This window comes from Lichenostomus cassidix, chromosome 14 (assembly GCF_008360975.1).
Source record: "Lichenostomus cassidix isolate B80296 chromosome 14, HeHo_3.0, whole genome shotgun sequence".
Lineage (NCBI taxonomy): Eukaryota > Metazoa > Chordata > Aves > Passeriformes > Meliphagidae > Lichenostomus > Lichenostomus cassidix.
The window spans coordinates 15,342,352-15,366,177 of NC_139495.1; the positions used below are offsets into that span (position 1 = coordinate 15,342,352).

Genomic DNA, 23,826 nt, shown 5'->3' on the forward strand with positions numbered 1-23,826 from the left:
TGTTTTCTAGGGACAGGTTAGTGTCATTTCATTTCCCTCCACCCAGGGTGTGCAGGATGCTCCTTCCCAGGCAGGAGGTGGCAGGGACAGGTAACCCTGCCTCTGAACAGACATTTCCATGGAAGTTGCCTCGAGGTCTGTCATTGCTGCTTACCTAGGACAGCCACAGAGGCCTGTAATTGTTGGGAGAGGCTGTGGGCGGCCGGATAGGAATCTTGGAATAGGTTGCTACCCTCCCGGCAGGGAGAGCCTGGCCACCCAGGAGGGAGAGGAGGAAGACGAGGAGGAGAGGAGAAGGAAAAAGAAGTGAATGATACGGAAGAAGCAGGGCCCTCTGTGCAGCTCTGAGTACTACAAAGATGGTGAGTGATTTCACATCAGACCAGGGGGGTACCAAAGAGATTTGGTGGGGAAAGCTACAATGAATTCAAGGCGGTTATTTTTTTCACGAGGTTCATGAAGACATTGTGGCTCTGGCTGTGGTGAAGGCAAGATGGGCTTAGCAAGCATCCTGGGGTACTGCTGCCCTGTGGGGTACAGAGGTGGCCTCTGCCCACACTCCTGTGTGTGGGAGGATGTGCCAGAGGGGCTGTGCCTGACGAGGGACATGCTGGAGGAGAGACCTTTCCAGTGGCATTGCGGCAGCTGGCCCTGAGCTCTCGTGGCTCTGAGCCATGTAGCCATGGGTACATGGGGTGTGGGTTTGGCCCAACCCTTAGCCTAGTTCTGGAGGGTTCCCATGCCCACTGACCCGGAGCTGGGCAGGAGCCGGTGGGAAGGAGTGAGCATGAGGACACAGCAGGAGCCGCAGGGTGGGACTGGGAGTAGGTGCTACAAGGAAGGGCTGTGGGTGGCACTGGGAGGAGCAGGAGCCCTGCCCAGCCATGGAAGCCCCAGCAGGTTGGAGATGTGCCTTATGCACGCAGGATGTGTCACCTGCCGCCTGAGCAGCTGCTGCATTTCAGCACAGCCCTTCCGACTGCGCTCGGCTGCCACGGGAGGATGCCCTGCCTCAATGTAAGAGCACTCTGTGCGTGTTGCCTTGCCTGGGGATGCTGGGCTGGGCTGCCTTCCCTAGCTCGGCTGCAGCTGGCTGGGGCTTCAGTGAAGATCTGGTGGGTCCTGCCTCCCTGGTGCCCATGTCTGGGGGGTCTGAGGACTGTCACCTTGCTGTCTCTCAAGTGACAGCGCACTGCTGCCAAGGTCCTTCCTGGAGCTGTGGTCTCTCTGTGCACTCCTGTCATGCCACTGTCCCACAGGCATTCCTTAGGCTTGTTTGGTTATGGAATAAAACTGGTTCCCAGGTCCTGAGTGGTGGAGGAGAAGGGACTGTCTGGGTTCCAAAGGGGCCCGGCAGCTGTGTGTGGTACCAGCTCTCATGCTGGGTCGCTGCAGGGAGGTGGGTTTGGAGGTCTGCATCATGGCCCCTCAGCAGAGCTGGTTTGGATGCTTTTCATGAGAGGGATGATGGGGCTGAAAGCTCTGCACGGCTCTGACCTGACCTACTGTGAGACTTTGAGACCTACTGTGTGTTTCATAAAACAAGATGTGGGTATGACATGGTCTGAGCTCTCTGCCAGGATTTACAAAGGCTGTATCATGTCACGGACATGTCTTCTGCTCCATCTGTGGGTGGAGTGGGACACGAGCGCTGTGGCAATGTTTTTTTAGATCTCTGCTGTGCAGCCCTTGGCCAGACTGACAGGGTCAAATCTTCTCTGCCTGCAGGAATGAAAGCTTTGTTGTGGTGTGAGGCATCCCAGGGACCCTGCAGTGCCCCAGGCCTTGCAGCCTTATCCTGAGGACAGAAGGGCACCAGTGGGGTTGGGGATGCCTCTCCCTGGGCACAACTGCCACCATCTTAGCATTGTGTTGGATGAATCTCTGAGTCCAGTCATTGAAAACATCATTTTCATCATGCCCCAAGTGGCAAAACTAAATAAAAAGCTGTTGTGTGATAGGTTCTGGTGAGACCCAGCCCTCTGTGTGATGTTTCGGTCAGTGGCCTTGCAGTGAGGCCTAAGGCTGCTGTCCCTTCTCCTGGGCATGTGGGTCCCTCCCCACACCCTGGCACAGAGGTGCTGCCCTGTACCTGCTGTGATACAGGGGCTGTGCCAACCAGGCAGTGCAAGAGGCACAGGTGTTGGAGCAGGTTATCAAATTCCAAATAAATTTGGAAGGACTTTAATGAAGCTCCAAAGGGTTTGTCATATGTGTTCTCAGTCTCACATTCCTGGTAAAGCTCCCAGGAGCCTTCATGTTGAATCCAGAAAGGGGTGGAAGGTGGATGCTCCCTCACACACACTCTATTCTCTGTGCTGACAGCAGGACTGCCAATAAAACAGCTATTTGTTGTCTGTGGTAGTTAGATGTGCTGCACTAAAAGCATGTGGAGCTCGCCCAGCCCCACCTCCCCAGAGCACTGTGTGAACATGACGTGCAGCTTCTTGGGACCAGTAAATGGCATTTTGGGAATGAAAAGAAAACCAGAAAGGTTGGTTTGTTATTCTTAGTGATGTATGAAAGAGCTGTCAGCTCCATCTTGAAATCACGAATCCCTGGGTATTCCTGGGATAGGGCAAAGGAATGCATCCTGCAGTATTTTTTCACTTGGAATGACTGGCTCTTCTTGGTCTGCAAAGTTAAACTTGGGCTGAGTAACAAATTAATGCCGTCTCTTAGTCACTGTCTGGCTGGGATGGAAACACTTCTCTGACCTGGTTTATCTGTGTATCCATCCTGATGGCTTGGCCAGGGCTCGCTATTGGCTGCTGACTCCTTTCCAGGGTGCTGCTGGCTCCAGCGCCAGTGCTGTGTGGTGTCGATGGCACGGAGTGAGCTCAGATGTGATGCTGCTGGTCCTTGTTAGGGTCTCATGTCGTGAGCAGAAGTGCTTTCAGGAAGGGTCTTATTTTTAAGGTTTTATTTTTTGGTTGTATTTTGTAATGAATTTTATAAGATTGGTAGAGCTGGAGAAAATAATTGCTTCTCGAGGCTGCATCTTCATAGAATCATGGAATGGCTTGGGTTGGAAGGAACCTCAAAGCTCATCTTACTCCAACTCCCTGCCATGGACTGGGACACCTTCCATTACCCCAGGTTTCTCCAAGCCCCATCCAACCTGGTCTTGAACACTTTCAGGGAGGGGGACCTGGAAGCTTCAGACTGGTGACAATGGGGCTCTGAGTTTCTTAGTTTTTAAACCAGCTCTTGACTGATTTAAAAACTGAGAAAAGATGGGCTGGAGCCCTCATTTCCATCTCCTGGCCTAGATTTCCGTCTCCTAGCTGTCCTTCCTAGCTGTCCTTCCCATCTTCTTGCCTTTTGCTATTAGCAGTGGGTCCATGGGACTGGTGGGAGGACTATGGAGCTGCTGGGGCACTCCCTGAGTCTTCTGCGTAGGAACTCCAAACAGGAAAGGAAACTTGGAAAGATACCACCTGCACTTTGTGTACTGTTTGTGTAGTTCAGGCGAGGCACCAGCTCACTGTGCGGTTTCAAACATGACAACACATTCCCAGACTGGGGATCATGTCCTGCCTCCCGTGTTCATGTCACCTGCCCCTCACTGCTGTGCTGTGCCCACACCAGTGCCATGTGCTGTGCTAACAGCATTCCCAATGCTGTGTTGCATCTGCAGAAATCCAGGAAAAAGGAGAATTTTTATCCACCTTGGATCCAGTGCAGGGTGAGGGGGAACTCAAGGCTGACCATGTTGCAGTTCCTGCATAGTTTGGTGCTGTGGTCAGCACCCACATCCCAGGCTGGGACTGGAACATCTCCACAGGGGTTAGGCTGAGAGGACCCTGCCTGTCACCAGCCCTGCCCTGATTCATCCTCACTCCTCTGCTGCTCAGGAGACCCTGGGCAAGATGGGCTGAAAATTAATTTTAAAACCCCAAGGAATAGGTGGTTTCCTACTGCCGGCCAAAAAACGTGACACTGAGCAAATAGTAGAAAATAAAACAAAAATAAAGTTCACGTTGGATCTGGAAATGGACATTCAATTTGCAGCATCGACAATATCTGCGTGCAGAAATCTCGATTTCAGCTCCGGTCTCACAATGCAAAAGTCCCTGTAAATGATATTCCTGTGTGCACGTTCTGGAGCCCTGTGCCATCTCGTTAATGGAGCACTCTTTCTGAGAGTACATTCTTCCCTCATTTTCTATCCCCATACATTAAATTGATAGTTTGGGGGATTACTGCTTGTTCCAAGCTCACATGGGTGGAGTCCCCTTTATATGGCCATGGTGGTATGTAGTGAATTTGAATTGGCGCAGCAGAAAACTGGAAAATTTGGAACAGATAGCTGTCTCCTATCTTTATATGGGAACATCAGAGTTCCTAGCTTTATTCTGGGGTTCTTGCCATTCCAAATATAATTTATGCTTTTATATAACTGTTTTCATATGATACACTCTGAAGAGCGGATAATGGTTTGGGGAGGATATAATCATTTTCTTCCCCCTCCAAGGCTGTCTTCCCAATTAATGAGATTGAGAACACGTTCCAAAAATCTATTTTTCCCCTCTGGGCTTTCTCTAATGTACTCAATTTATTCTGTAGTGTGTCTTGTGCGTCCTTTATGGAGTTTGATTCCTAAATATTTGGTGGTGGTTGGCTGTCTGGAGCCTGTGTAAACGCTCAGGGTATGGATCCAGTTGCGGGAGCAGTGAGGGCCTAGCTATCCCAGTCCCTTTCCACTTGAGAAGGTGGACCTGGGCACATGGCAAGGTTATTGTTGCCCCCACCTTATTGCTGACCTCAACCTCACTTCCACATGGATTGGCTTTGTGGCAAGCCATGTGCTTTGGGGGGACGGAGGGGTGTCCTCATCCCCTGGCTCCTTCTTCTCTCCTGTCTGCATGAGGAGTGGGTGGCCAGGACTGCACTGGTGCCTCCACCCCTCAGGAAAGGCTGTTCAAAGAGAAACGCGCAAAGCTCAAGGGGTTCTTTCTTCTTAAAGCCTCACCTGGAACCTACATAGATAAAATCTGTGAAAGTTTTTCTATGCTTACATTGGTGATGCTCCCAAAACCCTGTGGCATATTATCCTAGAGTCATGGAATGGTTTGGGATGGAAGGCACCCATCTTGAAGGGAGTTTAAAGCTCATCCTGTTCCACCCCCTGCCATGGGCAGGGACACCTTCTGCTAAATTGGGTTGCTCCAAACCCCGTCCAATTTGGCACTACCAGGGATGGGGCAACCACAGCTTCATATCAATTTCGGAGAGTCTTGCTGCTCCAAAATGGGTTGGTTGATACGTTACAAACCCTATTAAAAGAAAAACAAAAACCAAAAAAACCCCAACACTTTTAATTTGAGAGTAGAAGTGAATTTTATGGCCTAGAGGAGTCACCTTTGCCTGGTGATGGTGGCAAAGGGGTGTTCAGAGCAGACCTTTCAGTGTTACCCAGGTAGTGATGTGGTGCCTGCTCTGTCCAAGCAGTGGGTTTGCCCTGTATTGGTGGAGCTCAGGTGCTCCCTCCGAGTCACACCTTTCCCTGTCCTGACCAAACCACATTTTAGCTCCTGTTGGCTTGGGATGAAGCTGAGGCAGGACTGCTAGAGAGTGCCAGGACTTCTGTAGCCCCCAGCCCAGCCCCATCAGCTCCCCAGGTATGAGCAGTGCAGGAGGAGCAGGTTTCCCGTGTGTTGGGCTCAGTGCTGGGAACTGAGGAAGAAGAGGAGAATGATGAAGAGGTCAGCTGTGAGGAACATCCTCTTTTTGTGGTAGGAATGTCATTCTGCAAGCAGCCCTGCTCTTCCTCCAGGGCTAGGAGCAGTTTAGATCATTTTGTGGTGGCAGCCACATTCCCAGGAGAGGGCATTCAGATTTACACTGTTTGAGTTAGATGTTGTGTTACCTTGGGGAGTCACTTTCAGGGCTGAAAGCATGAGAGAACTGCTCTCCAATGGTGTTTTGAGCTCTGTGTGGATACTGCTGTCCAGAGAAGCTGTGGTTGTCCCTGGATCCCTGGACACCTTTGGACACCCCTGAGTCTCCTGGAGACCCTCATCCTTGTGCTGCCCACTGGTGCCTCTGCATGCCTCAGGAAATATCTTTCCCAGCCTGAGCTGCAGCCCTGGATCCTCTTTGTCAGAAGCTGCAGCAACAGTGGAGCAACTGGCAGGGAGGGCATAGGAGGGGAGGGGATGGGAAGGGAGGGGAGAGGAGGGCAGGGAGGGCACCCTCGTTTGCTCCTCATGCTATAATTAGCCAGGCTGACGGGCAGAGCTGCCGTCAGGCTGCTGACACCAAGCCAGGCTGCGGGTGCTCAGAGCCGTGTGTGAAGTGCACGCTGCAGGACAGGGTGTAATTAATTAGCTGCAGGCCCTGGGAGCTGACTACTCGGATCCAGCTTCTTTTCCTGCCTTTTTTTTTTTAATCAGCAATGAAAGATAGAACTTCACCTACAAACCAATATAAACATGTAAGAGGATGGAAATGTTGAAGGCCAGGTTGGATGGAGCTTGGAGCAACCTGGGATAGTGGAATGTTTCCCTGCCATGGCAGGGGGTGGAATGGGATGAGATTTAAGGTGTCTTCCAATCCAAAATACTTTGTGATTCTATGACCTGGTGTGCCCAAAGATTAAAACATAACAAAACCATTTGTAAATACAAGGAAGCAAAGGAATGCAGTTATGAGATCAGGCAGCTGACATCCCCAAAATGAGGCAAAATGTAAAAAATCACCAGGTTTTAGCAGGAACACAGGCCTGGCCATGCTCCCCTCCAGCGCGTGCTGTGCTCAGGGCTTCTCGCTATAAATAGCAGCAAGTTCAGCTCCACAGCTCAGCCCTGATCCTGCAAACACTTAAGCCCAAGCATAGCTCCTTCCCAACGTGCTCCAAGCTGCTGTAATAGTTTGCAGGCTGAAATCATGAAAAAGAAGGAAATAAAAGGTGGATAAGGTGGTACTGGCGATGGGTGATAGTGCAGCCTCGTGTCAACGGCTCCCTTGGTACCTCCTGCACCTTCCCTGGCGCTCCCAAGGGTTGGATAAATGACAACACAGAGCCAAGGTGCCCAGGCCTGTGCGTGTGTGTCACTCTGGGTGCTGTGGAGCTGGCGGGTTTACAAGCTCCTGTGGTATTGCCAGCAATTTGACAAGTTCTTCCATCCGGAGAAGCAGCAAGTGCAGGATCAGGCTGTGCCGGCCCTGGCAGGGTGCTGGGAGATCCTTCCACAGGGAGACTCCAACACAGCCTGTGCGTGCCTGCGTGGCTGTCTGTGCATGAATGAATTCCTACAGGCATGCAGCAGTACAATAGGAGTGGAGAAAAGAAAGTTTCCTGGATGAGCTCTTGGTAAAGAAATGCTTTGAAGCTTGGGTCAGCCCTAGCGTGGTGTGAACTGCAAGGGGTTTGTGGGTGAGCTCCCCTTGGCACGGGGAGTGTGGCTGGGAAGAGGCTCAGCTGGGGAAAGCATGGCTGGGAAGATGCTGTAAGGGGTGGGAAGGCAAGGACAGAGTGCAAACAGACTTGTTTAATGGGGTTTCCTGGCAGATGCTCATTAAAAGACTTGCTTTTCCACCCTCAGGAAAGCAGGTTGGGACAGAGCTGGTTCTCCTTGCCTGGCTGCTGAGGAGGGTCTATGCTGCAGCCTGCCCTGCTGTGTGGGTATAATTGCTGCAGGAAGGAGATTGTGGGAGGTGGGGTGTCACTGGAGCCATGCTGCCATGGCTTGTGGCACCAAAGCCTCGCTCCTTCCTCCTGCTCCAAAACAGATCCCTGCTCCACTGTGCAATGCACCTGTAGGGGTGAGCTCCAAGCTGGAGGAAAAGGAAGTGGAAGCAGAACTAATGATGTTGGAAAATTTGTCACTGTTCTGGCTTGGCCTGGCCCTGAAGAGTGTACAGCCTGCTTGCAGGGCCAGGCTGAGCTGCAGAGATGTGCTCTGGAGTGAGGGGCCAGTGATGGGGCTGCTGTCCCAGAGAGCTCATCCCATTGCTGTCCTGGGGCTCAGGAAGAGGCTGGGTGGAGATCACAGACTCATGGAATAACCTGGAATGGACCCACAGGGATCAACAAGTCCAACTCCTGGCCCTGCAGATGACAGCCCAACAATCCCACCCTGTGCATCACTGAGAGCATTGTCCAAACACTCCTGGAGCTCTGGCAGCCTCAGGCTGTGCCCATTCCCTGGGGAGCCTGGGCAGTGCCCAGCACGCTCTGGATGGTCACCCCATTTTCCAAAGAACCAGGTTTACATTTGTATTTCAGGTCCTATAAAAACACCAAAACCTCCCTTCCTGGGTCCCAGCTGTGAGGGTGGGTGAGCAACCAGAGATGACATTGAGTCTCTGGTGAGCTGAGCTAGAGCAGGGTGGTGCCCCTGTGCTCACAGAAGGATGTCCTGGCACTTTGAGGTGCTGGGGTCAGGTTGGTGTCTGAGCAAGGGAGACACTGAAACACAGTCCCTCTTCCCTGGTGGGTCTGTGGTGTCTCAGGCAGGGAAAACTTCCTGGAGGACACTAGGAGCTCCCCAGCTCCCAGGTGTGGGTTTTCCTGCTCTGCTGGGGAGTGGCCACAGGCCCATGGTTCTGTTCTCCAGATTGCTTCACTGTACCATGCGTGCATAGCCTTCTCCTTCCCCTCTCAGTGGTCCAACCCCCCTTTTCTCTGGTTTCCAGCTTGTTATTCACCTTCCATTGGACTCAAAGCCCGACTTGGATGTGCATCACTGCCCCGTGTGCGTGCACAGGGTCAGGGCTGTTTGCAGACGAGTGTGAGAGCTGGGTCAGGCTCCCACTCTGAGCTGGCTGGGATGAGGTAGCTGTGGAAGAATGAACATGCTGGAGCCATTGGCATCCTCCCCTGGCTGGGCTGGGCTGGGCCTGGGGGGCATCGCCACCCCCTCCTCAGAGCCTTTGAAATCAAGGCAGGAGGAGGCAGGATCACGATGGTGGGAGGCTGGGGCTGGCACACACACTGGTGGCTCATACCCCTCCTCATGGTCCCACTGGTGCTTTGGCCTTGCCAAAATGCCATCCTCCAACAAAGACCCTTCTCTGTTTCCCAGTGGCTTGTGCCCTTCTGGGCAGCACTGCCTGCCCCACCTGACCCTTCTCCTGCCACCAGATTTGTTTTTCTATGTCACTCAGCCTTTATCAGACACCCCTGTTCTCCATTCCTTGTTCTCCATACTCCAGCATACAGGCAGGATCTTCTCTCCATCCAGGCTGGCCTTTGGGGTGCAAAACTGCCCCCAGCCTGGTGGCCTGGAGCTCCCTCCAGGCTGATACCCACATTGAAGGCAGGAGTTATCACTGTGATTTTCAGCTCAGCAACCTGGTTCATCTAGCCTGAAATTCAGGTTTTAGGATTTGAGGGTTCCTCTGGCCTTAGCTGATGTTTTGGGGCTGCTTGGAGCTGTATTAGCCCATGGTCCTGGCAATGCTGGGGCTGTTTGAGGGGTGCAGTGTTGCGGACAGGTGATGGCAGGTGGGATGGGTGCTGGAGTCCACAGAGGAGAGGAAGCATTTCCAGAGCCCGTTGGCTCCTCAGACAAGCCCATTCCAGAGGGCTGGAAGGAGCTGGGTTGCATGGACTGCCCAGCCCAGGGCTGCTCCAGCCCTTGCTCAGGCGTATGCTGTGAGCTGGGGTGGGGGCTGCTACCTCCTTCCTCCTCTTCTCAAACAACCACTCACATCCCAGGTTCTGAATTTTATTCCCCTTCCGACAGTCAGGCATCACCTCCTGATTACTCATAACTGCAGCATGTTGCAGATACTTGGAGCTTGAGGAATGGCTTTGCCTGGGAGCAGAACCACCAGGATCCAGGGGGACAAGCTGGGATGGGGGGTATGGGCTGTGAAGCCGTGGTTCCCCAACCCCGCTCCCTGCCTTGGGGGCCAAGCACCTCCTGCTCTTGCCCAAACCCCTGTGGAATCTTCCCAGCCCAGCTCCAGAGTGCGGCTCAGGGATGCTGAGATCCCAGCAGGTGAGCAGGTGACAATGGCAGTGTGGCAGCACAGCCTGCAGCCAGTGATGGCTCATGAGTTTGTTTTGCAGAATCCTCTTCTAGCATGGAAAAATTCCTCATCCCTCAGTTTTCCTCTCATTTGTTTGTGTGGTCATTGATTATGCTGGGAGTTACTGAGCCAGATATTATTGGAATGACTTAGAAAGCTGCCACCTCTGAGCAGCCACTGGTCTTTGGGGATTATTTTGGTGCAGTTGCTAAATAATTGCATGAGGTTTCTTCAGCTTTGCTAATAACTTTGTTCTCCCAGGGACACTGCCTAGAAAAAAGATGAGCTGAGATTATGCTTGGCAACATTAACGAGAGGAAAAAGTACAACAGGATTGATGTCTGCTGGCAGGAATAAATAAATAAAATAATACCTCTGTCTTAGCCCCTCCGTGAGCATCCTTGCTTCCAGTCCTGAGTCTGTTGTCTCCCTGGCTTGGCTGAATTTTGGAATTCAGCACACTCCATTAAAGCACTCATAATTTCTGTCTGCAGCATCTTGTGCTAATTCTGACCAGGGACCAGCAAGTTTGGCTCTGGAGATGAGCTGGCCTAGGGAAGCTGGGCTGGTAGTTTACCTACATTGTGTAACTTGCGAAATTATTTAGTTAGTGACTGGAAAGTGAAATTAAATGAACAAATTCAAACACTCCTGTTGGCTCAGATTCATGAAATCAAGGAGTAGTTTGGGTTGTAAAGGTCTTTAAAGCTCATCCAGTTCCACCCCCTGCCATGGACAGGGACACCTTCCATTAGCCCAGGTTGCTCTAAGCCCTGTCCTACCTGGCCTTGGACACTTCCAGGGATGGGCATTCATCATCTGGGACAGCACCCTTGTGTCCTACCTCCCTCTCCTGGCCCTGCTGGCAGCAGGAGCATGGGCACTGGGGGGATGGAGGGGATGGCCTGGGAACTGTTTGTTGATGGCTGCCCTGCCCAGTGCCACAAGCCAGGGCAGGGGGAGCTGCTCCTGCCCCCACAGGTGCCTCTGTGCTGCCCACGCCCATGGTCCCTCACAGTGCCTCAGGAGGAAAGGGTGGAGATGGGTGCAAGCCTCGCTTGAGGTGTTTGTTTTAAAAAGACAGGCTGATAAAAATGACTTTCTCCATTATTTCATTAAGGGACTGAAACTGTGCTTCCTCAGCCCTGAGTCACCAATGAAGTGAGCAAGTGAGGCGCAGCAGTGGGTCCCGCTGGAGGGTGACTCACACTGCGGCTCAGGGCTCACAGGGACTCTGAACTAGGTGATGCTCCTCTCCCTCTGTCTGAGGAAGGCCAGGAGCTTCCAGCACCCTGAGCAGCTGCAGTAGGTCTCTGGGAGCCTGTGGGTCTCCCAGATTGATTTGGGAGCTGAACCACCACACTGTAGCTGAGCCTCTCTGCCATCCCCAGCTCTGCCTTGATGCACAGGAGCCACGAGCAGTCACTCCGGAAGCCCAGAGACTGTCCAAGAGTGGAGCAAGCACACAGGCTGGCTTTTGAGCTTTTACTGTTTATTTGCATTGATAGAAGCCTCCAGATCCCCTCTCAGCCCAGGAGGAATTGAGCTTTCTTCCCAGAAGGCACAGGAAAACACCAGGCCACCTTTGCTTATCTGCCTCTTTCAGTTCCCAGGCTTCAGGCACAAGCAGGGAAAAAAAGCCAATCCCATCTCCCAGTAAGGTCAGGAGCTGTCCTCTCTGCACTGGCTTGTTTCGTCAACACTGTAAAACCTGCTCTATCCTTCCCACTGGACATGTTGAAACTCTGTTGAAGCCCAGTGCCAGGACATTTTTCCTAAGATCCAGGCTATGTCTTCCCTTTGCCTGCTTCCTTGCATCCAACCCTTCCCTTGGCCACTTTTCCCTTATCATCCCCTCCTGTGGATGTGGCTGAGACGGTGTTACCCAGTGGGACCGAGGTGGCACTGGCGGCACTGTCCCAGTCCTGCTGCTGCCCCTCAGGAGATCCTGAGCTGCTGCTGTGCCTTTGTGTGGGACGCTACAGTGGGCAGTGCCCATGCTCGGTCCGTCCCACAGCCTCCCATCGCCCATTCCCTACGTGATCCCTCATTAACCTCTTCAAGCCATCACTGATCCCCCAACGGGGGGGGGGGGGCGTGTCTGGGCTCTGAGCTCTCTCAGTGCTCCAGTTCCTACCAGGGTGTTGTGATGTTGCTGCCCTTGGAAAGGCCTCCAGCAAGCTCTTCTCTATTCACCAGTGATTATTTTGGTCAAGTGCTTTCCCAGACACTCTCCCAGAGCCCTCTGGATCCATGGCCACCTTGGTTGTGCTTGCTTGGGAGAGAGAAATGCAGTGTGATGGGATTGGCCTTTGCAACTCCATCTGCCTGCTGGGCATGGTCCTGTTCTGTTTCTCTTCTGGAAAGAGAGTAAAGAGGCAAAGGGCTGTGCAGGGGCAATATGGGGAAGCTGAGGCACAAAGTGGGAAGAAATAGCTCAAGGCCAGACTTTGCGGTAGTGGTACAGCCAGGAGATGATTCACAGCTCCTGGTCTTGCTCCAGGCCATATTCCTTGGACATGTTGCTGGAATTCTGCTTTTTCTCCTTATTTGCTATTTTCTTCATCAGTAATTTTGGCTCATCGTTGCCGTAATCACTGCTTTTTGGTTTTTTTTTTAATCTCTCAGCAAAGTTAGTTACTCATTGTTTTATCCCAGATATCTAAAATCCTCTTAGTTTTCCATGGCAATGGCATTGATGGGAGCTTTTCCATGGACCTCAGCTGTGGCTAGGTGGAGGGTCTGACTGTGTAGGGTGCAGGTTTTCCAGATATTGTTTCAATAGTGTTGAGAAAGCGCTTTGCAGGTGATTCCTCCTTCAATATCAGCAGTTCTCCATGAACTGCAGTTCTCCGAGAGCAGAAGGAACTGAATTTGCTGGGGCTCATGAACTTTGTTGCAACTGATCCATAGTTTGGGAAGTACGACTTTGGGTTTTGGGTGTCAAGTTTAAAGAAGTAAGGAAATATATAGGAATGCTGTGCTGGAAGGAATGGAACTATTCCCAGATGTGCTGTGGACAAGTCCCATCACTCAGGTCCCATCACTCACCCTGAGCAGTTATTGCTGTGCTCATTTCTCTGCTGCCTCAGGAATGCGTAGAGTGGTTTTGAAGATCTGGGGATCTCCTGGAGATCTCTCAGCCCAATCCCCTGCTCAATGCAGGATCACCTACCCCAGATTGTCCTGGGCACCCAGGACCATGTCCAGTGGGTCTTGGATGTCTCCAAGAATGGAGACTCCACCACCTCTCTGGGCAGGTTATGCCAGTGTTGGATCAGCCCAGTTTTGTGTCTGGCCATTGATCCATGGGGCTTTGCTGCAGCTTCTTGCTGCTGTGGGGTCAGAGGAGCAGCAGGGACAGCCAGGAGATGGACAGTCCCCATCTCCATCTGGTGGGGCTGCTCAGAGCTCTTGCACGTCGGCAATCGGCACGAGGGCAAGTGAGATCTTAGGAGCACAGAAACACAGAATCTCCTGAGCTGGAAGGCACCCACAAGGATCATCCAGTCCAACTCCTGGCCCTGCCCAGAACACCCTGGCAATCCCAGCCTTTGCCTCAGAGCGGTCAAGCGCTCCTGGAGCTCTAGCAGCCTTGGGGCTTTGCCCATTCCCTGGGGAGCCTGGGCAGTGCCTGATCGCCCTCTGGGGAAGAACCTTTCCCTGAGATCCAACCTAATCCTCCCCCAACACAGCTCCAACCGTTTCCAATGAGTTTCCCATCCCAAAGGGAAGCTGCTCCCTGTGTGCTCCCAGCTCCACCCCAAGAACTCTGTGTGCCCTGGGCTGAGCACAAGGATGTCACACAGGCAGACCTATGTACCCTGTGCCCTACCCACTGTGCTGGTGACCAACCAACATCTTCATGGCATGGAGAGGGTCACACAGCACCAAACCACATCCCCATCTTGCTGGCTTGGCCAGAGCTCCCTTTTGGTTATGTTTTGGTAACCGTGGATCCCTGCCTGCTTAAAAGCTGGGGTCCTCCTCTCCCTGCTGGCTTTGGTGGGAGCTCTCTTTGGCTTTGGCTGGCGAGGGGAAGCTTTGGGATTGCTCTTGCGGCTCTGATTAGCATTCGGCCCCGCTACTCCCGCTGTTTCAAGTTGGAGCTCGCCATTGCCTGGCAACCACGGAGCAAAACTACAACAGCCACCCCAGAGCCCGAGCAGTTCCTGTGAGCCTGCACGCATTGACACACGGGGCCGGGGCCGGGGCCACCCTGCACTGCTGCTCACCGGCCCCCACCCCACAAGGTGCAAGGACAAGGGTCATCCCTAGGACGAGGAGGAGGAGCAGGAGGAGAGGGCTGGGACAGTGCAACGGCTTTGGTGACACCCAGGTCTGGTGGGTCTATGTCTGTCTGTCCTGTTGCTGCCTGCTGTGAGCATCCCACTGTGTTGGGATGCAGCCCTGCACATCCCTTGGTGCAGGGACCATTCTGTGCTCAGGGAGCTCGTGCCAGGCACTGGGGCTTTGGAGCAGAGTCAGGGACCAGTCTGCACTGTGGGTGTCTCTGGGACAAGGTGTGCTGGGGGAGAGCCTGGGAGGTGTGTGGGGCACACAGCCCCATTTGGCGTGAGGAGCTGCGCACACACACTGTGTGTATGCCATGCATATGCCCAGCCCTGCATCCCAAGTGGGGTCTGTGCAGTGCCCATCGCCCCCAGGGTCCCCTTGGGGAGGCTCGGCCTCACTGTGGTCTCCCAGGGGACCCTGACACAGCCCATCTGGGGTGCTCTCAGACTTCTACTTCATCGTGCTGGGGGTGGAGTTGGTGGCACATGGAAACCCAAGTGAGCATCAGGGCTGTCTCTGCTTCCCAGTTTTGTGCACGCTTGGCATCTGATGTGATTTTCTTGGCAGAAGAATTTTGTTGTCCTGCTCCTGGCAGGAACTGTGGGCCTGGGGCTCAGCTCCTGCCCTGCCAGAGGCTCTCTGCAGTGGTGGTGGCTCAGTCCCTCCACCAAACCCTGCACTTTGTCCTCTTTCCAGCTGGGAAGACTTGAAAGGACTTGAATCCCCTCCTGGCACAAGGTGCCACACTTCTGCAGGTGACAGGAGACACAGACATGCCTGAGTACATTGAGCTCAGATCTCAGGCATCCCCTCACCTCTAGTTTAATTCTCTGTTTTTACATCCGTGGCTACTGTGGGCTCTGCCTATGGCTGGTCAGTGGCTGGAGGTCCAAGCTGTCCTGCCCAGCCAGCTCACCCATACTCGTCAGGCAGAAAAATAACAGACATGTGCCTTTCACTCCTTCCTCATGTACCCTCACCAGTGATACTTTCTTGGCAAAGGGTTAAAAAAATAAATACATTTGTGTTTTGTATCTTGCAGAGCCTGGGGTCAGCGGACAAGAAGGACTTTTACCAGCCAAAGTAAGTGCCAGTAGCAGTGGTGAGTAATTGCATGGAAATTCCCGGTTGGTCCATATTACCCAGCAGCTCCACGGCTTGCTAAGATTAGACATTTCAGAGTACAAGAATAGCTGCTGCAATTACACAAGTGAGGATAACAGTGGAAGGACTGTCAGTCATCTTGGCTTTGGGGCATATGCAAATCTTCCCATCAGGTCAGAAGGAATCATGACAGCTTGGCTGAGCCTGGGGGCAGAGCTGGGAGAGGGGGTGGCGCACAGGTGACCTTTCCCACCTCTAGCTCTCTCTGCTCCTGGTTTCACAGCTGAGCTGTGCTGGAGAATTGAAGGGTTTTGTTGAGTGTCACAACGGGCTGATCTCGGAGTGTGGCTCCTGCAGCCGTGTATTGATGTTGGTGCCTGTTGTCTTCCACCTGCTGAGTTTCGTACAGCACTATGAGCTTCAGGGGGAGAGGAGGGGGAAAGATTTTTTAGAGCCATGGAGATGAGAAAGTTCCTGCAAACCACTCCACCAACACCAGCAGTTGGTTATTTGGTGTGTGGATTAGGTAACAGAATCTCACCACAGCACGGCACCTTCCAGGCAAGAAGATTGTGCTTGCTGAAGGACAGATTTGTTCCCATCATCATTTGGATAATGCCAAACTCTGTTAAAAGCCCTGCTGAGAGGTTGGGTTCTGCCCTGGCACTGAATTGTGTGTTGTGCTGCTGAGCATGGCACCTGTGGGACCTGGTGTTGCACCTGCTTGGGGAAGGTCCTCAGGTTATCACATTTCTTGTGAAAAAAAACAAAATATAGGTGGATTTGAAGTTGTGGGACAGTGCTCTGATGGGCAGGATTGTCAGGGGAGCATGGCTTTGGAAAATTCAGAAGGATTTGGGCTAGGGATATTTCTCCCCCAAAGCACACTCTCCTTCTGCTCTTGCTCACTCTTTGCGGCTTTCCCAAGCATTCCTGCAGCACTACATCCCAGAAGTGTGAGCACCATGGCTTCATCCTTGGTCCGAGTTAGGCAGAGCCTCACAGGGAGCATTTCCAGAGGTGGCAAGCTGTGTCAGGGAATGCTGTATGGAACTGCCTGTTCACTGTGGTGGGAGAGCAAGTGTGGGGTGTGTGCATGTTGTTCATTATCTACTGATTCCTCGTTATGCCACCAAGAGTTTTTAAAACTTGGTGCTGGTTTCTAGGTCTGTACTGGAAGTCTGATTGGAGGGAGCTCCTCTGTCTGTTCACCCCAAGGCAGTGCAGCTCATCAGCTTTCCAAGACTGCAGGCAGATAAAGATTCTGGAAATACAGCCAGAGCCATTTCCCAGGCTGTTTAATCCTACTTGGCTTTCTGGGAGATCAGAGGGATATCGCAGGAGGTTATGAAGTCACTGTGGATGCAACAACAACATGAACACACATTTGGCAAAGAACTCATGGCTGTGTTTTTGTGACCTCTCCCAACAGCTGTCCAAGATTTCAGTGCTCCTGACTGTAGTGCTGTGCTTTTGAGGAGTCTGTGTTTTGACAAGCAGGTTTCAAAGAGATTGAAGCATCTCCTATGTCTCCATTCCAGCTGAAGCTTTGGGGAGGCTTAAAGTAGGAGGTTCGGAGGAAATATGTAAAGAGCTCTTACTGTTCAGATTTCCTGCTGTTTCCTGTGGGTTTGGTGGTTGGTAGCAACAATTTGTGGTGCTACATTTATAACTCACCTCCTCTGAGAAATGAGGAATGTTTCTCTACCTGGAGTGGGAGTACATGGGCTTCCCTTCTTGCTGAAGGTGTGGAGCTGCAGGGTTAGAGTGGGGAATGCTGGTGCAGGAGGTCTTGTAGATACAGGATGTTTTATGGGTCCTTGTTCCTCTGTGCCACAAGGCTACGGGACCTCCATGGTTTGGCCCAGCAGCTGTGACTTGGGTGATCATAAAACACGGTGACTTAGGTTAGTGCCCAGCCTATTTACACTCCTCAGTGGCTGTTTTGGGGTCATGACTGGCAAGTTTGTGGCCATGATGTAGCCTGGTACTACTGCCCCCATCCCATCTGGCTTTTTGATTCACCAGCTGATGTTGCACTGCATCTGTTGCAGCTGTCTGCAAGGCTGGACCAGGTCCTCTGCGGAGTCCTTCAGTTTCTGGCAGGGCTGGAGCTGTTCTTCCTCAGCAGAGAAAAGTCCCTGGAAAATGCCAGAGGTCTGGTGGTCCTGCCAAGGACTTGGGAGAGCTCAGCTCTTCTGCAGCAGCTCCCCAGCCGTGGGAGTCACAGTTCCCTGAGCCCTGGGCAAGGCGGTGGCGAGCAGCCAGAGCATGGGAAGCAGCTGTTTCCCAGAGCTCAGCTGAGCTGTGGTGGTTCCTGGACACATCTGTGCAGCGAGGCTGGTGAATTGAGAGAAATCTGGCAGTGTGTAGCTGGTCCTGCAGCTCTCATGTGCCAGAGCAAACTCGCCTGTGCTTCTATTTTGACTTTTCTGACTTCTGAGGCATTGATTCACCTGCCACCAAAGCCCTGAGCTGTGGGAGCAGAGTTGGAGCCACCTTGCTCTTGGGTCAGGCTTTGGGGCTCTCCCACAGCAGGTGTAGGTCCTGGAAGCAGAAAAAGGAGACACACATGCCAGAACTCTCAGCAGTGAGTTTTGTCACTGCTTGTCCTGGGAGTGACTCCTGCTCTGTTCCTGCTGTGTTCAGCTTTCTCTGATCAGGTGTCCTCCTCCTCCTCACTGGACATCAGATACTCTATCCCCTGAATTTCCTTGTGTCTCCCTGGGTGACTCCTTTCCTTCCTTCCCTTCCCTTCCCTTCAGAAATGGAAATGCTGTCCTCACCCTACAGTTCCTGTCAGTCCATCTCAGCCAGCAGCCGGGTGTTTCCCAAGCTCCTGGAATATCCCAGTGCTGATCAAAGGCATGGACATGTGTCCACCCCCACCCACCAGCCTTTGATGGCCCTTCCCCTCCAACCAGTCCCTCCATGAGGTTTTGAGGTACAGATCTCCCACTGGTTGCCCCAGTGTGCAGGGGAAAGCACACAGGGAGATGCAGTGAAGGTGGATCTCAGCTATAGGGAGTCAGAGGTGCTCAGGATGGAGCTACTGGAGCTGAAATGCTGCTGCTGCCCACTCTGGGGGAAGCCCTTCCATTTTCAAGGGCTTCAGTGACAGATATTCCTGCAAGAGCTGGCCCATGTCGGGAGCTGGGACTCCCGGCGTTAAGTCTGGGAGGTAATTTCCCTCTTCCCATGTTAAATGGAAGGATGCAGCCTGAGTTGAGAAGGCTGAAGCATTAATCTTAAGAAAAATTACATCAGTTGAGAACTGAAAGGGGCAGAGACTAGCCAAGGAAGAGCCAGCACGTGCACATAAAGAGCTCCCATGGCTGAAATACCTGAGAGAGGAACCCGACACGTTGGGAATGGCCACAAGTCCAGCTGTGAGTCAACATCTGCACAAGTATCCTCTCCTACACCAGCTGCTCCAGCCATCCCGCATGAACAGGTACAGGTGCTTTCCTGTGTTTCCAAAGCAGGATGTTCAGATGTCAGAATGGTTTATCCCAACATAGTAACTCACATCTGATGTACTCTAGGCATGTGTCTCCCCCACTGCAACCCTGGCTGCAGCCCTGCTCTCTCTGGGATCTGACCAGAGTTTATAGGGATCGGGGAAGAAACATGGGGTGGGATCAGTCCAGCCCCTGAGCTGCTCACTCCTTTGTCACCCCAGTTTTGGGAGGTGCTGATATAGCTGTAATGCCGTTAGAATGTCCAGGCTTCCAGAGGTCCTTCCAAACTTCTAACACAAACTTCTAACTGCCTGACTTCTCTGTCAAGGCAGTTTCCTGAGCAAGGAGCTACTGGCTGAGGACCCAGGGACAAGGACACCATGCTCAAAGACAGGAATAAGCTTTCCTGGGACAGGAATTGATAACTCTCCTGGCAGGGCTGGGTGGAAGTGTCTTGACAGAAATCGAGGTTGTCCGGTGTGCTTGCTAATTGCCCCTGGCACATATTTGCTCTTCAGTGTCAGGAACTCAGTTTCTTTAAACCAGAAAGAAATGTTGGTAGTAATGACACTTATCAACCCTCTAGCAAATGCAGGCTGAAATACCTGGGCTTAATAAAGTGTCACTGCTTTGCAGCAGGAGCTGCCCTCATCACCCCTCATGCCCTGGTGCCCAGGGCGGTGCTCAGCTGTCAGGGAGCCGTCACTTGGGAGCAGGGAATATCTGCCAGGTACTTTGAGGCATCGGGGAGACACAAAATGCTTTGCATTGATCCATTCTGCCTGTCCCCCGGGACGATGTGGCTGTGCTGAAGAGAGTGGCTGTCTCAGGATCCCACAGCCCTTTCAGGCAGGCACTTGGTGTCTCTGTCTCCATCTCAGATTAAAGGCTGCCCCCGCCCTCTGTCCTCCAGCTTCAGATGTGCAAACACACGAGGAACCTTTGAAACCACCTCCCAGAAAGCAGCAGCTCCTGTTTGTTTTGCCTCACAGTCGTTAACACTGAGCTGTCTCCTCAGCTAATTCTTTGACATCTGGCCCTTACAGCAGAACATTTCATCTCCCAGAGTCAAACCTTGCCATGCCAGCACTTAGATGAAAGTGTTTCCTTGCTGAATCATTATCTCATAAAACATTGGTGTTTTTAAGGTTCTAGAAATCAGTATTTACATTTTGGAAGCATTAAGGACCATCATAATAAGCACGATGTGTTCCTAAGCCAGGTTTTCATTTTGGTACTTCCTTCCCTCAGACATTATTGCTGTAGTAATGATGATAGTCACACACATCTAGGCTGTGTTTGACTTCTTCTGTGGTAGCTGAGGATTGTTCAGCTGGGAGCTCAGGTTCCAAGTGCTAAGCAGAGGGAGGAGGACACCCATGGGAAGTGGGGGGGAAGAGATGGTGCCAGTGACACCAGGGAGCTGTGGGGTAGGAGAAGCAATGCCAAGACCACCTATCTGTACTAAAGCCATGGGATACTCAATACTACAAGAAACTGCCCCCAAACAACCTGCACAAATTTGGAGAATGCTCCCAGCTTTGGTCGTAGGAAAGGATGTACCACAATCACCAACATCTCTTGTGGCAGTGGGATGGGAGAGGTGTGGAGGATGGAAGAGAAGTGTTGGGGTCTGTGGTGTGGGTGCTTCTTGGATGGGTGCAGGTTGGAAGCTGAAGGGGACTGTAGCCCTCCAGAAGGGATCAGGAACACAGGCTCCTCACTTCCAACCCCAAATCCTAGCTAAGGCAGACATCTGGAGAGTCATGGAGTAATATCCTTTTACACACAGCATAATTAAAGAAGATTCTGGTGCTGATTGGAGTATCCTGGCAGTGGGACTGAACCACTGAAACTGTACAGCAAACTTAAAAAATATTTCCTCTGGCATTTGGCCAGTGGATTCAGTCTGGGTTTCAGGCAGGTGGAGGGGCTTTAATCTTCTTGGAGGGTAGAGAAAGGAAGGGAATCCTGGAAAGGCACTTTGGAGAAATGTAGTCATTCCACAAATGCCTGTCTGGGAATGGAGAGCAGAGCTGACCCTGAGCAGCCTGGGAGCGGGGAGTTAGGAAAAGCAGGAAGGAGCAGTGGGAAGTAGCAGTGAGCTGGGGATTTGCAGAAGTGGGAATGAACTGGGGGGTATCTCATGGCATGGCAGAGGGTTGCTCTGGGCCTTTGCAGTAAGTGCAGGAGTTCAGCTGATCTCCTGCCAGTTCCGAACAGCCAGGTCCAGGCTGTTCCTCTGGGCTGCGGAGGGAACGGGACACAGCCCTGAGGAGAAGTGGTGCTGGCAGGGATCTGACAGGAGCTCAGGCTTGGAGGAGCCATCACCCCGCTGGTTTGCACTGTGGTCCCTGGGCTCCCTGCCCAGGCTAACATAGCTGTGTGCTTGGGAAGCTGGCAACTTGTACCAGTTTGTACCCGGGGCAGTGAGCAGGGCCTCGTGAGAAAGGCCTGGCTGTCCTGCTCTTGTTCCCTCCTCACAGCAGCCTGGGAGGGCAGCTCTGCATTGTGTGCCTGGGAGGTCCTGCTGAAGACCATGGTTCTGGCGAAGTCTGGATGAACATGGCTCTTGCTCATTTTCTTTTTTATTGCTCCTTGGGTGAGAGAGACTGCAGCTCACCCTGGGCTCCTGTGCCCACTGGGCCTGGCGGATCATGGTGGGATGCTGTGCACACAGAATGGGTCCAGAGGAAACCACAAAGATGCTTCAGTGGCTGAGCCCTCTGCTCTGGAGCCAGGCTGGGAGAGCTGGGGGTGTTCACCTGGAGAAGAGAAGGCTTCAGGGACACCTCATTGCAGCCTTCCAGTACTTAAAGGAGCTTATTAAAAAGAGGAGAGAGTGACTTTTTACATGGACAGACAACGATAGGACAAAGGGGAATGGTTTTAAAATAAAAGAGGAGAGATTTAGGTTAGGTATTGGTGAGAAATTCTTCCCTGTGAGGGTGGGGAGACCCTGGCACAGGTTGCTCAGAGAAGCTGTGGCTGGCACAATCCTGGAAGTGTTCCAGGCCAGGTTGGACAGGGCTTGGAGCAACCTGGGATAGTGGAAGGTGTCTCTGCCATGGCAGGGGGTGGAATGAGATGGACTTTAAGGTCCCTCCCGACCCAAGCCATTCTGGATCCATAGTTTTTCGGTACACAGATGCCCTGGATGACATCAAGACCCTTGATACCAGAATGAAATATCTTTCTCCAAGAAAGGTTTGGACAAGGACTTGGTTTTAGTGATCCCTGGAGCCCAGGGGACAGCAGGAGGAGTTGTTGGGACTGGCTGAACTTACTTCACTCTGCACTGGGTGCCCAGGCCAGAAGACCACTGGACCAACCTCTTGCCCTGTGCCTGCTCTCCCTTGGGAATGACCCTCCTGAACTTAGTATAAAATAAAGTTTTGGGTTTCATTGTTTCTGTGCAGCTTTCAATGTGTTAAACGAGGTTGCAATGTAGGCTGTTACTGTGCCAGTTGTCATAAAAACTTGCAGGGCTTTTTCCCTGATACCCCCAACCCTTTTCTTTAAACCAAAGAAGGGTTGAGTTTCCCCCCCTGTAATTTCAGTCCCTGCCCAATTAAAAACCTGCCTGGCCATGATTCCCTGTCTCCAGCACTGCCACACAAGGACTCAAAGTCTTTCTGTTGTGCTTCCTGCTGTCCCAGCTGAAGGGTGTGTGTTCCCCTGCGCTGTGCACTTTCCTGGTAGCACTGAGGGGATTCTGTCCCTACGAAATGCCAGCAGGACTGGGGCTCAGCCCTGCATTGCCTCTGGACAGCACAAGACTCCTAGCTCTCCTGGGGTCCCTCTCCTTGCTGCTTTTTCTGGAACCAGGGAGCAGAGTGGGCATAGCCCTTCCGTGCCTGGGCACTGGGGCTCCTTGGGCTGCTGGTGGGGGGGACATTGGGATGGCATCTCCCTGCCCTGCTTGTCTGAGCCTGGGGCTGCCTTCACCTCTGGTGCTGGGAGGACATTGCTGCCATCTCAGCACTGAGACTGGCATAGGAGCCACCTAAGCACCAGCTGCAGCCCTGCCGTGATTGTGGTGCCCGGCATTAATCATGGAAAGGGAATCGAGCGTAGGAAGATGGGCATTTTATAACAAATAACCAAGCCTGCATTCTCCCGTAAGCAAGAGAGCAAAATGTTTGCTGCAGTGAGTCAACACAGAGATGCTTTAGCCACGGGAGGTAGCCCTCCCACCCACAGCAGCCATCAGTCCCAAATGCAGCCAGGTACAAAAGGGAGAAGTGGGGAGAGGCGTTTCCTGAGCTGCTCAGCCAGCAATCCCTGCTGGGCTTTCTCCAAGACAGAGAGATTCTTTCCCTCATGCTTTGCTTCTGGCGCAAGACTTGATGGGGACTCCTCGGAGGTAGCTGGACTTGTAGCTCAGAACTTCTGCTTTGAGGAGCTCAGTGGAACCCAGGCTCCTCCCTGCTCCAAGGATGGGGCTATCTCATAGAATCCCAGAATGGTTTTGGCTGGAAGGAATCTGAAAACTCATCCAGTTCCACCCCATGCCATGGGCAGGGACACCTTCCACTATCACAGATTGCTCCAAGCCACATCCAACCTGGCCTTGGACACTTACAGGGATCCAGGGCAACCTGTGCCAGGGCCTCGCTAACCTCACAGGGAAGAATTTCTTCCTAGCATTTACTCCAAACCTGCTCTCTGTCAGTTTAAAACCATTAAAAACCCCTCCTGAGCCTTCACCCTGGTGCATGGCAGGAGTCAGCCCCAGAGCTGCAGTTTGCTGGGATTCATTTGGGTGGGACTTGGGTCTCCTTTGGCCTTCTGTGTGCTGCAGGGATAGAAATGTTGCTCACCAGCTGCTGAAGAGTTTTTGGTTGCCTTCTGAGAGTCATTTAACTCTCTGAGCATCCCTGAGATGTATCTAATTCTGACCCAAAACTCACCAGAATTTGCTGGGCTCCACCTCCCAGTCCCTGCCTCCTGGCACATCTCACTAGTAAAAGCAGTTGGT

The 23,826-nt window shown here is 52.5% G+C and overlaps 1 protein-coding gene across 14 annotated transcripts in view; it reads left to right on the forward strand.

The window, feature by feature from the left end:
* The window catches only part of LOC146430983 (ankyrin repeat and fibronectin type-III domain-containing protein 1-like), a 244,394-nt gene that overhangs the window by 158,594 nt on the left and 61,974 nt on the right, over nt 1-23,826 (forward strand). For 12 of the 14 annotated variants that reach the window (XM_085075231.1, XM_085075229.1, XM_085075227.1 and 9 more), the window contains one exon: nt 15,323-15,363. In XM_085075231.1, coding sequence (XP_084931357.1) covers nt 15,323-15,363 — 41 coding nt within the window. Of the gene's footprint in view, nt 1-14,161; nt 14,324-15,322; nt 15,364-23,826 lie in introns of those variants that run through there. The other 2 variants (XM_085075238.1, XM_085075234.1) reach the window with 2 other exon arrangements.